Below are 12,738 nucleotides of genomic sequence, written 5' to 3'. Positions count from 1 at the left end.
TTTCTGGGGCTACCTTGCTTTCAGCCCAGTCCTCCAGGCCCCCCTTGGACTCGGGGAATGCCCATTATCCTTCCAGCTTCTTTTCTTTTCCCTCGGCTAGTCAAAATCCTCTTCTCTGGCTTAGGACACTGACACATGGAGACAAGGGGCTCTGAATCTCCTCAGCAAGAGGGCTGCTCTGAGCTGTCCCCAGTCCTAGTGACCGGAGGGCTGAAACCCGGGGGGGCTCTCGAGGGCAGGACTTCAAAGCCTTAACAGGACCTTGGAAGACTGCCAATCCTTCTTGTTCATGCCACTCCAGCCCCACTGGCCTCCTAGCTAGTTGTCCCACCCAGTGGCACCCTGCTACCTCAGGGCCTTTGCACTTGCTGTTCCCTTTGCCTGGAATGCTCTTCCTCCAGAAATCCCCCAATCTACGCTTCTCCTCTTTGCTCAATGGCATCTCCTCATGGGGCCTCCCTCAAGCACCCTACTTCAAAAATACACCTGTCTCCTTTGCCTACTTCAGTTTTCTCCAGAAACTTCCAACATCCCACATCATCTGCTTATTTGTTTTTCTGTCTACCTCCTACGCCCTGTGAGGGCAGGCTTTTGCCCAACTTGCTCACTCCCGTATCCTCAGTACAGTAACCTGGCCTGTGGTAGGTGTCAATAAACGTTTGTAAACCCGAGGTGCCGTCTGGGTGGACGCGGTCAGGAACCTGGTGGAAGGAGCGTAGGTCGCAAAGGGTCTTGGCTGACTCAGTCCTGGCAGACAAGTGCCCTATTGGGGTCCTGGAAGGATCCCTCTCTGCCACTCTCCCAGTGACCTGCGTGCGGGGGAGGGAGCCACGCAAGGCCCGGCCAATCTGGGTGGAGAGCCACTGTGTCTTGGAGGACTCAGTAATAATAATACTGATGATGATGATGATGACGGCAGCTTTTATGGTTGCGGGTGTTTTTTCCTAGGTCTCTGTTAAGTGCTTTATATTCACTATCTCGTTTGCGTCTGGTATCGTTCCAAAGAGGTGGTCCTAGTACATCCATTGGATACATACACATATATTTTAATGTTTGTTTATTTTAGAGACAGACAAAGCACAAGCGGAGTCGGGGCACAGACAGAGGGAGACAGAATGGGAAACAGGTTCCAGGCTCTCAGCAGTCAGCACAGAGCCCGACGCGGGGCTCGAACCCGCGAACCGTGAGATCACGGCCTGAGCCGAAGTCGGACACTCAACCGACTGAGCCACCCAGGCGCCTCTATTACATCCATTTAAAGACGGGAACCATGGGGCTTGGAGCGTGTCAGTAACAGGCTCCACCGCCTCAGGCCACTTCCCTGCAGCCCGGCCAGGAGCTGCTCTGGGCCTGAACGCTGCATTTCCGCCCTGCCCAAAGGAGGGGGAGTGGGAGCTGGGCCGCCGGGCGTGGGAGGCGGGGCTTCCCGCGGAGGCGGGGCTGCTGGTGGTAGGGGCCCAGAGCGTGCGACGCCCCGAGGACCTTCCCGCCAGGGGCCAGGCTGCGCGGCGGGCGGCGGCGGCTCCTCACCGGAAGCGCGGCGTCTGCGGCGCCGGGTCGTCACCGGAAGCGGGGCCGCGGCGGCTCCTCACCGGATGTGCGGCGGCGGCGGCTCCTCACCGGAAGCGCGGCGGCGGCGGCGGCGGCTCCTCACCGGGAGCGGGCCGCGGCGGCGGCGGTGGCTCCTCACCGGATGTGCGGCGGCGGCGCCTCACCGGAAGCGCGGCGGCGGCGGCGGCGGCGCCCCACCGGAAGCGCGGCGGCGGCGGCGGCGGCGCCCCACCGGAAGCGCGGCGGCGGCGGCGGCGGCGCCCCACCGGAAGCGCGGCGGCGGGTCACCGGAGGCGCGGCGGCGGGTCACCGGAGGCGCGGCGCGGCCTGACGTAACCGGGCGCTCGGCCCCGCCGAACGCGGCTGACGCTGCGCGGCCAGAGAGCAGGCCCCGCCGCCGCCTGGGCTTGGAACGCAGCGCGCGCGGCCATGGCCTCCGGCGCCGCAGCTAAGCGGGCGCAGGGCGAGCGGGCGGCGGGACGGCAGCCCCGGCCCCGGCCCCGTCCCCAGCGCGGGGCTGACCGTGTGCCCCCTCGTCTCGTCCCACAGAGGCGGACCCTCGACAGAGGCTGCTGCGCACCGTCAAGAAGGAGGTGGGTGCCGCAGGCGGGGGCGGGGGCTCGGGGCGCGATCCTGGGGGAGGGGCTTCCAAAGATGGATCCAAAGATCGAGCAGACAGCGTTGGGATCATTAAGGTGCTCATAACAGAAGAGAGCTGTCCCTGCGGTTTTTGAAACAGAAAAGTTTCTGTGGTTTTTAAGAAGAATTTTCAGAGGAATTTAATTTATTCATGTCCATTTGTTCACTTCACAAGTAACTCTTCAGTGCCTGTTAGCTGCTAAGTGTTATCCTGTTGTTGTAGAATACAAACGTTCCCAAACCAGGCTCTGCACCCCAGGAGTTTGTTTTCAGCACTGTCCTTTGTGTTATTTACTCTATTTAGTGCTTACTAGGTGCCAGAGTCTCGTAGAGCTTGTAGCGATCATTGTTATTTTGTGTTGGCATTTGTTCCAGGTACCGTAAGCTCCCGGTGAGGAATCCGAGTTTTCAAGGACTGGGTAGAATCGACGGTAAGCGTGCAGAGTGAGTCGTTCAGTTTGCCAGGTAGAGAGGCAGAAGGGCCGACATTTGTGTGTTTGACAGTGTTTGCAAACTGTCACGATTACGTGCTTGGCGGGGTACACAGCAGTGCAGAGGCGAAGGTGTGCGAGTGACCTTAGCGGGATTTATGAGCAGCTGGGTTTTGCTGGTAGAAAACGTGTGCTAGGACAATGGTTGGGAATGGGGTGAATACCTAGGGAAGACAAGCTTACGGAAGTTTCTTAGTGCTGTAGGAAGGAGTAGATCTTCCCCGATAGGCCTCGGGCAATTTCTTCGGTGGAATGCTTTTAGCGGCAAATAATGGGTGACGTCTAACAGTGACTAAAACAGCAGGAACCAGAAACGTTTTGATGGTTCAGTGATGTCATCAGGATGCCAGTCGTCTCTTGTTCAGTTTTGGAGCTGGTGGTCTTTTTCTTTCTCCTTTCCGGGGTGGCTAATTAGCCACGGCTCCAGGTGTCACATTCTCGCACGGCAACTTCCAGTGGGTGGGAAGGACTGCTTTCCTTTGGGTGTTTCTTTTCACTAGGAAGAGGCTTGCAGCAGACTTCCTCTAACATCTTAAAGACTAGGTTAGGTCACACACTCATTCGCAACGGGTCCCTGGTAAATCAGGTTCTGTGATTGGCTTAGAATAATCCTTTCTCTTTTTGAAGCCGGGGTGAGGCCACCTTCTCTGTGTATGGAGACAATAAATATCCAAATAAAGTTGTGATTCTCTAGCAAGAATGAAGACTGTGCAATGGCTCTTAGGGAGGGAGCCAGCAGTATTTGATGCAGGGATTTTGGAGGATTTGAGGCAGAAGACTAATAGGATTAGATTTGAGTTAGGACACTCCGGTTGATGCATAAAATACAGATCACCAAGCCTTTTTCCTAAAGAGCCAGTGAATGTTTTAGGTGATGTGGTCTCTGAGCTCTGCCCTTGTAGTGTGAAAGCAGCCATAGCAGTATGCAAGTGAAGACATGGGACTATGCCCCAAGAAAACACTGTTTACAGAACCAGATGGCAGGTAGGATTTGGCCTGTGGCCGTAGTTTGCTGAAGCCTCATATGGAGGATAGGTTATAGGAAACCACATAAAGAGACTGGGAGGCAAAGGAAGCTCCTGTTTCCTTAGCCTAGTATTAGGCCATTATGAAACTTTCAGCTGTGTAGATTGAAAACGTCAGGGGGTTCAATTTATTCCATTAATTTTTCTTTCTGGGCCTTGTGTCTTTCTCATTTGTTTTGGTTAACTTTGTTTTAATCATTTAAGAAATAAGAATAATATTTGGTGCCTTTTTTTTTCCCTGCGAAAATCATCAGTTAAGAACTCATGTTTGACTAGGGCGCTGGCAGGGGAAAGATAAAGCAGAGACCGAAACAGTATAGTTAATACGAATTTGTGATTCCTGACTCTAAAAAGTTAGGGGGTGAGAGAGAACTCTCAGAAGATTCCGAGGTTTCCAGGTTGTGTGCAGGCATTTAAATTGGACATGAAGAATGAGTAGGACTTTATCAGATGAACAGAGGAGAGCAGGGGGAATGAGGACACAGTAATTATGACTTTTGATTATCTTGGCAATAACTGCCTTTAATAGGTGAACTATTTTTTAATTTTCTAAGAAATGAAGGAAAGGAAACAAACAAAAAACTATAATCAGTAGTATGTTTTTATACTGGGTCTGATAGGTCTGTTTTTTCTAGAACAATCCCTGTTACTTCTCTTGATTCCTATCTGCCAGAAAAAATGAACTAAGTCCTAGTGTGTGGGAGAAAGTTAACTGATTTTTCATATTTGAGAGGAACTTGTATATGGTAGAACATAGTGGCAACCACCAAGATTCTCTTTTTTTTTTCTGAGTAAAATAGGATTGTTGCTTGTTGCACGCTTTCTGACATCAAGATTTCATCTATTCCTTTTAAACCATTCTTCAAATGGATATATAGGAATGTAGGACTTTTCAAGGCAAATACCAAGAGAAAGAGTTTCCAGGAAAGGTATTCTGTGACATAACCTTCTGACTGTAACCACGTGTAAGACATCAACCCAAATAATAGAAATTTCGTATAACTCAGTTGTGTTGGAGGCACCCTAACGACACCCAGATTTGATTATTGACTAGAAGAGCTCACAGGCTTCGGCATATACTTGTACTCGTGCCTGTGGTTTGGTATGGGGACAGGCTGGAAAGGCCAATCTGCACCGAGCAATATCGTGCATGGGGTGAAGTCCAGAGGAGACCAAGCGCAGGCTTCCAGGAATCCTTTCTGTATGGAGTTAGTAGGATGTGCTAAATTCCTCCAGCATGAAATTAGGACAGCACAAGTGAAATGTGGGCCAGTACGAGGCTTATGGATACTCAGTGCCCGAGGTTTCATCAAATGCTAATCACATAGCCATCTTCTCCTTAGCATGTCCCCAAATTCCAGGTGTCCAGAAGGAAATCAAGTGTGCGGCCTGAAGCACATTGATTGTACCAGCACTTAGGCAGAGTGAGCGACTCTTAACCAGCTAGGGAATGGTGGGAACCCTCCTGAAATCCAAGATCCCAGGGAACCTCCAAGGGCCAGTCATTCAAGCAGGATGTTCTGAGGGTAGCCCTCTTTGGCCCGCTGGATGAAACCTGTTCTGCATAGGAATTATAGCCCTGACTTAATTTTTGGTGCTGCCTTAAGAGTTTATTGCACTAGCAAGTAATATGATGGTTACCATGGTACTGGTTTTAGTTTCATCATCCATATGAAGTAGGTATTTGCACAAAAATTACTAGAGCAATATTAGATCATTATAATCTTTTTTTATGTGGCTAAGCTTTCATTATGACTCTTACATATGGTAAATGTAATGATTTTCGACTTAAAATTAGAATAAAATCTCTTAATTATATGGAAAACCCAGGTTTGATTCATAGTGCTGAATCCCTGTTTAAATTTTTTTTTTCAACGTTTTTTTTATTTATTTTTGGGACAGAGAGAGACAGAGCATGAATGGGGGAGGGGCAGAGAGAGAGGGAGACACAGAATCGGAAACAGGCTCCAGGCTCCGAGCCATCAGCCCAGAGCCTGACGCGGGGCTTGAACTCACGGACCGCGAGATCGTGACCTGGCTGAAGTCAGATGCTTAACCGTCTGCGCCACCCAGGCGCCCCTGAATCCCTGTTTATACTTACAAGATATTTGATCATATTCACCAAGTGTTTTCTTGCCTAAGTATACAAATAACTTTTGTATTTTTGTATTTTGCTGTATGTATTTTCATATACTTCCATATAGGAGACAGTCCCCCTATTGTGTTACTTTGATCTCTGTCTTAATTTTCAAGGTGACTGTATCATGCGTTAATATATGCTAAGAGTAGCTTCAGTGGATACCATGTGTTGTTATTGGTGGTGTTTAATGCATTTAAGAAGCCTTATTTTTACAGAAGTTTTAAGTTCACAGCAAAATATAATCGAAAGTACAGAGTCTCCATATACCATACCCCTGTACACACCTAGCCTCCCCTGTTGTCAACATCTTGCACGACAGTGGTCCATTTTTAGTAGTATATTTGTTTCAGTTCCTTGGTTTAGTTTTGAGCAAGAGAGCATGCATGTGTGTGAGCAGCAAAGGGGCAGGGGAGAGGGGGGAAAGAATCCTGTGCTGTCAGGACAGAGCCTGATGTAGGACTTGATCCCATGAACTGTGAGATCATGACATGAGCTCAGATCCAGGCTTGGATGCTGAACCAACTGAGCCACCCAGGCACCCTGAGAGCAGTGGTGCATTTTGTATGGACACTAACTCTTCATTTTGAGGCCCAGTCTCTAATTTGCATTAGTGTTCATCCTTGGTGTTCTAGATTCTATGAGTTTTCACAAATGTGTAATGATGTGAATCCACCTTTGTGGTATCGTGTGAAAGAGTTTCACTGCCTTAAAAGTCCTCTGTGCTGTACCCCTTTATCCCTTCATTCACCCCAACCCTTACCTCCATAGCCGTGCTCTTTCCAGAGTGTCATATAGTTAGAATCATACGGTGGATATCTTTGAATGTTTAGAAAGTTAAAATTCCCTGGTAATTGAAGGTCGGCATTCAAGACATTCTTTGCCCTTTGTTTTGTTTTGTTGCTCTTCAGTAGAGGATCTGATGACCTATGCCTTCCATGAAAAAAAGCATGATTTCTCTAGCTGTGTGTCACCTAATGGGGAGGGTTGAGAAAAATGACATCATGAACCACTACATAGCACTCACATTGGGATCATCCTCCTCTGTGATGTGCGGTGGGTGTAGACAGACGCTCTAGCAATGGAAGAAGACAGTCCCAAGAGGTTAGAACTTTATCAAAGCGGAATGCCAAATCCTTCTTACTTACCTTGCCATTGGAAATAAGGTCAGGGAAGAGTGTGTTTGCTATGGTGTGGCCATGCTGCAAAGGACAATAGCTATAGAGCACACTTTGTGAGGCAGTGTTTCATCCTAAAAGTGAACAGTCTCTACTGAAGGCTGGGGCAGTTCTGCCGTGTTAGAGCAAAATAAAGATACTGTCTTTTAACTCCTCTAGTAGTGGAAGTCCAGAAAAATCATGGTAGTTTCAGTTTGACATTGTCAGCTTACGACCATCATTCTCCTAACGATACCATTTTTCTCCAGTGTCATAGAGTCAGTCAGTGATGGTCATTGGAAACATCGGTTCACCTGTAGGTGTCAAATTCTGATAAAACCTATTCTTGCTTTTGGTCAATAAGGAGGAGAAAGTAAGATTTCTTAGTGCTTGAACCCTACCAATCGTATAATTACCATTCAGTGTAGTGCGGTTTCCAGGTGTGGTCCCAAAGGCATACTTTTTAACAAATCATAAGCCGTACACTTGTAATTTCCTCTATTTTTCGATTGTTGATTTAACATGTATTTTGCTTTCTTCTCTAGGAGGAGATAAGAATGCTGAGGAAGACTCTATAACCAGGTAGGATTTTTATGGATTTGTAAAAATCACATTTGTTGGGGTACCTGGGGGGCTCAGTCGGTTAAGGGTGTGACTCTTGATTTCCACTCAGGTTTGTGAGTTCAAGCCCCACGTCGGGTTTTGCGCTGACAGGCTCCATGGGATCTCTTCCCCTCTTTCTGTGTGCACTCACTCTCAAAGTATAAAGGAATGAAATGAAATGAAATGAAATGAAATGAAATGAAATGAAATGAAATGAAATGAAATGAAATGAAATGAAATTGAAAGGAAAGGAAAGGAAATGAATGAAGTGAAAATTATGTGTTTCCTAAGGGAACGCAGAGAACAAAAGCAGTTGTTGTGTGTTCTACCCTGGACTAGACACTATGTCTTATGGGTAACATCTGTTCAGTTATATAGTCACTGCATAGCTTTGCAAAGTAGCTGTGTTATTGTAGCCTACCTTTTATTTCTTTGGCAAATGTGGTTCAGGGAGGTGGATTACTCGCCCCATGATTGCATAGTTAATGAGTAGCTGAGGGCTTTGCCCATCAGCCCGTGAAGCTTCCACATCCATTCTCTGGTTCCTCAGCAGCTCTGAGATGAAGATAGAGATCCTAGTGCAGATCAACTCAGAATGTCAAAGGTAATGATGTCGGAACTCTAATTGAGGGTTTTCTTAAGAATCCAGGTTAGTCCAAGCATTTGCCCTTATATACTTGACCACTAGTGCTGACAAAAGTCATTAGTGCAGTGGCAACTAGTCCCTTGCTTTTACCATCAGAGATTTTAGGGTGGATGTCAGCTATGGCCATGGTGTCACGGCTTTTACATAATAAGCAAGATCTTGTCAGGCAGCACCTTAGATGTGGTGATATCTCCTCTTTTGAGCCAAATGATTTTTCTGTAAGGGAAGGATATCTAGTTGTAGACCATGTTACGTTAATTAAATTCAGCCTCTCTTTTGAGGATTTTGCTCTATGATTCTCTGTTGCCTAAGTTCCCAGTCTGGTTTCCCTTTGGGCTAGTACCCTTGACTAGTTCTAGGAAGCTTTTTCTTTGTTTGGAGTTGTGTTTCCCCATGACTTTTCTGTACTGTGTTTTTGCCTTTTAACTTTTTTCTCTGATTTTCTTGGTATTTTTTTTCCATTAATTTTTCCACTTCTGCCAGCGAAGGACTCTCCATTTCTCCAGAGGCCAAATCAAAAGCACTTAGAATCTCATGATTTAGGGAACCTCAGAGATTAATTCATCAAAATACCCTCTGGTACTTCAACCTCTGTTTAACCTCCTTGCCCAATGGTTGTTTCCATGGAGAACTTGAAACTCAAAAGAGATTGAAGTGACCTATTTGGATATGATAAGTGACAGAAATGAGATTTCAATTCGGGTTCTTTTCTTGGTTTCTTTCTTTCCTTTACTTGTTTCTTTTTTGTCTTCATCTTGCAGGCAAATGTTTTAATAATAGAAAGCTGGAGAGTGTATCTTATGAATACAATGAAGGAGAGTAAGAATCGAATTAGCAGAGGAGAGCAGGTTTCAAGAAGAACAACACTGAGTTGGATAGGAATAAGAGTTTTAGAAGAGACGTCAGAATATGGGGGTTTATGCCAAGTAAGATAAAGGCGAATGACACGAATGAAGGACCCAGGATTAGGGGAGTTGTTTAGAAAGGCATATTCAACTAGAGTGTTCAAGAGGGTCCTGACCAGGTTTCTGGTTTTGTGTGTGTTGGGTTCATTGAAGGTGCGAGCATACTTCAGATTTTCTGATGAGAGAGATTAAAAATCATTTGAGCTGCTGGGAAGAGTCTGTTTACAGCAAGTAAAACTATGATATCATCTACTTCCACCCCAACTGAGGGAGGATGGCTTAGATCCACTGAAGGAATTGGGGGTGGGGGGTGGAGATTCTGAACAACAGAGATGTATGGCCCAAGGCAAGCTGTCTCCTCACTCCACTCTTTGCCTAAATCTGTGATGCCCTTCCCATGTACCTGGAGGGCTGGGCACGGGTAGGACTGACTTGTCAAATCAGTAAGGGAGCTTCATCTGGATAGGTGATAACATGCCTGTGTTGAGGTGACTGTGTGGATGACTGAGACTCCCAATTCGCTTGTTCTCCAGGAGCAGGACATGGCTCCTACCCTCGGTCATTTGAGCCCATCCTTGTTGTAGGAGTCTGTGCCTTCACAACCTAAAAATTGAAAGGTTGGAGAAAGCCACTGAGCCATGCCAAAGAGTGATATAGGAGTGGGAGCTCATCGGGAAGAAAATATTCAGGCAGCGTATAGAGAAATAGAGGCACAACTACCAGGACCATTTTGTTTGCAGTCTGTCTTCTTGGGTAGCTGAATGCCCCTGAAGGCGTGGAAGGTCTTGCTAGTTATGATGGACCAAAATAAGGCAAGACCAGTGGAGGAAAAGAGTTGACCTTGGTAAGTTTTTATCTTTTATTCTCTAGTTAGTACTTCCACTCATATCATAGAAACATTTACTTTGGTAAATTTACTTAATCGGATGTCTACCTGACACACAATGTAAATGTGATGCAACAACCCTGGATGGTCCACCATGCCCGCCATAAGTGTCGCTTCCATCTGTTAACGTATAATGCTATTACGATACCACTGACTAGATTCCCTATGCTGTACCTTTGATCCTTGTGATTTATTCATTCTATAACTGGAACCCTGAACTTCCCTCTCCCCTTCACCCACTTTGTCCATCCCTTCACCTCCCCTCCCTTCTGGCAATAGTCAATTCTCTGTATTTATGGGTCTGTTTCTGCTTTTTCTCTGTTTGCTCATTTGTTCCCTTTTTTAGATTCTACATAGAAGTGAAATCATATAGGATTTGTCTTTCTCTGACTTATTTCACTTAGCCTCATACCATCTAGGTATATCCATGTTATTGCAGACGGCAAGATCTCATTCTGTTTTATAGCTGTGTAATATTCCAGTGTGTGTGTGTGTGTGTGTGTGTGTGTGTGTGTGTATGGGTGTGTGTATACATGGTCTGTTCATCTGTTGATGGACAATTGGGTTGCTTCCATATCTTGTCTATTGTAAATAATGCTATAATAAAGATAGGGGTGCATATATCTTTTCAAATTAGTATTCCATTTCCCTTGGGTAACGAAATACCCAGTAGTGGAATTACTGGATCCTATGGTATTTGTATTTTTAATTTGTTGAGGCCCCTCCATACTGGCTTTCACTGTGGCGATACCAATTTACATCCCGACCAGTGCACAAGGGTTGTTTTTTCTCCACACCCTGAGCATCCCTTGTTGTTTCCTGTGTGTTGAAATTGTGCCATTCTGACAGATGTGAGGTGAGAAGTCATTGTGGTAACGTTTGTAGATTTAATTTTCAACCATTTCAGAGAATTCCCTGCTTGTCACCCTTGGTTATGGAAACTCAGACTGGGTCTTTCCTGGAGATTTCACAGGTTAGGAGAGGTGGAGGCAAAACAGCGAATGGAAAGCTTTTTTAAAACGGGGTCCAAATTTTGTAAGACCTGTACTCTTGAAACCGTAAAACACTGATGAAAGAAATTGAAGGTGACGGAAAGAGAAAGACATCCGATGCTCATAGATGGGAAGAATACTTATTTTGAAAGTGTCTACACTACCCAAAGCAATCTACAGATGTAATGCAATCCCTGTCAATGTACCAACAGCATTTGTCACAGAGCTAGACAAACAATCCTAAACGTTGTATAGAACCACAAAAGACCTTGAATGGCCAAAGCAATATTGCAAAAGAGGAAACCTGGAGGTATCGCAATCTCAGATTTCAATTTTATTCCAAAGCTGTAGTAATCCAAACAGTATGGTGGGTACTGGCGTAAAAAGTAGCCACATAGCTCAATGGACTAGAACCGAAAACCCAGAACTAAATCCACCACTGTATGGTCAGTTCATCTTCCACAAACAGGAAAGACTATGCAGTGGGGAAAAGGCCGTCTCTTCACCAAATGGTGTTGGGAAGAGTGGACAAGCCACATGCAAAGAATGAACCTGGAGCAATTTATTTACCATACACACAAATAAAATGTATTAAAGACCTAAGTGTGAGACTTGAAACCATAAAAAAAAAAATCCTTGAAGAGAGCACAGGCCGTCATTTGTCTGACTGTGGCTGTAGCAACATTTTACTAGTTCTGTCTCCTGAGCCAAGGGAAACAAAGCAAGAACAAACTATGGGGACTACATCAAGCTACAAAGCTTTTGCACCATGAAGGAAACCGTCAAAACTAAAAGGCAACCTCTGGGATGGGAGAACATATTTGCAAATGTTTTGCAAATCCAGTAAAGGGTTAGTATCCACAATGTATAAAAAATTGATACAAGTCAACACCCCCCTCCAAAAAACCCCAGTTTCAAAATGAGCAGAAGACATGACCAGACATTTTTCCAAAGACACCATACAGATGGTCAACAGACACATGTAAAGATGCTCCCCAAAACTACAACGAGATGCCACGTCACACCTGTCAGAATGGCTAAACTCCAGGACACAAGAAGCAAGTGTCTGCGAGGATGTGGAGACAAGGGAACCCTCTTGCACTGTTGGTGGAAATGCAAGTGGGTGAAGCCCCTGTGGAAAATAGTATGGAGGTTCCTCAAAAACTTAAAAACAGAACTATCCTATGATCCAGTAATTGCACTACTGGATACTACCCAAGAGAATACAAAAACACGAATTCCATGGGACACACGCACCCCTGTGTTTATTGCAGCATTATTTCCAGTAGCCATCTCAAGCGTCCTTTGACAAATGAGTGAACGAGGAAGAAGTCTTATATGTATGTGTGTGTGGAATATGTATATCCATACACACACACACACACACACACACACTGGAATATTACTCAACCATAAAACAATGAACTCTTGCCATTTGCAATCACCTGGATGGAGCCTGAGAGTAGTATGTTAAGCAAAGTCAGGGAAAGACAAACACCATATGATTTTACTCGTGTAGCACTTAAGAAACAACGGATGAGCAAAGGGAGAGAAAAAAGGGGGGACAAAGCAAGAAACAGGCTCTTAACTGCCGAGAACAGATGGTTCCCAGAGAGGAGGTGTGTGGTGGGCGGCGTGAAGGAGGTGATGGGGATGATGGAGTGAGTGCCCTTGTCATGATGAGCACGGGGTGAGTATGGAGTTGA

The 12,738-nt window shown here is 46.0% G+C and overlaps 1 protein-coding gene across 5 annotated transcripts in view; it reads left to right on the top strand.

Moving 5' to 3' along the window:
• The first annotated feature begins 1,829 nt into the window (after positions 1 to 1,829).
• LOC122478387 (ankyrin repeat domain-containing protein 26-like) overlaps positions 1,830 to 12,738 on the top strand; it is a 29,216-nt gene continuing 18,307 nt past the window's right edge. For 2 of the 5 annotated variants that reach the window (XR_006295978.1, XR_006295979.1), the window contains exons 1-2: positions 2,035 to 2,144; positions 7,546 to 7,582. Coding sequence is in view for 2 of the 5 variants with exons in the window: in XM_043572025.1 (XP_043427960.1) it covers positions 1,981 to 2,144; positions 2,566 to 2,621; positions 7,546 to 7,582; positions 8,157 to 8,207 (308 nt within the window). In the remaining 3 variants the exon portion in view is untranslated. Of the gene's footprint in view, positions 2,145 to 2,565; positions 2,622 to 7,545; positions 7,583 to 8,156; positions 10,299 to 12,738 lie in introns of those variants that run through there. The other 3 variants (XM_043572025.1, XM_043572026.1, XR_006295980.1) reach the window with 3 other exon arrangements.

The sequence above is a fragment of the Prionailurus bengalensis genome, unplaced genomic scaffold (assembly GCF_016509475.1).
Source record: "Prionailurus bengalensis isolate Pbe53 unplaced genomic scaffold, Fcat_Pben_1.1_paternal_pri Un_scaffold_58, whole genome shotgun sequence".
NCBI lineage: Eukaryota > Metazoa > Chordata > Mammalia > Carnivora > Felidae > Prionailurus > Prionailurus bengalensis.
Note: the sequence above shows the minus strand (reverse complement) of the source record. Positions and strands in the feature narration are given on the sequence as shown.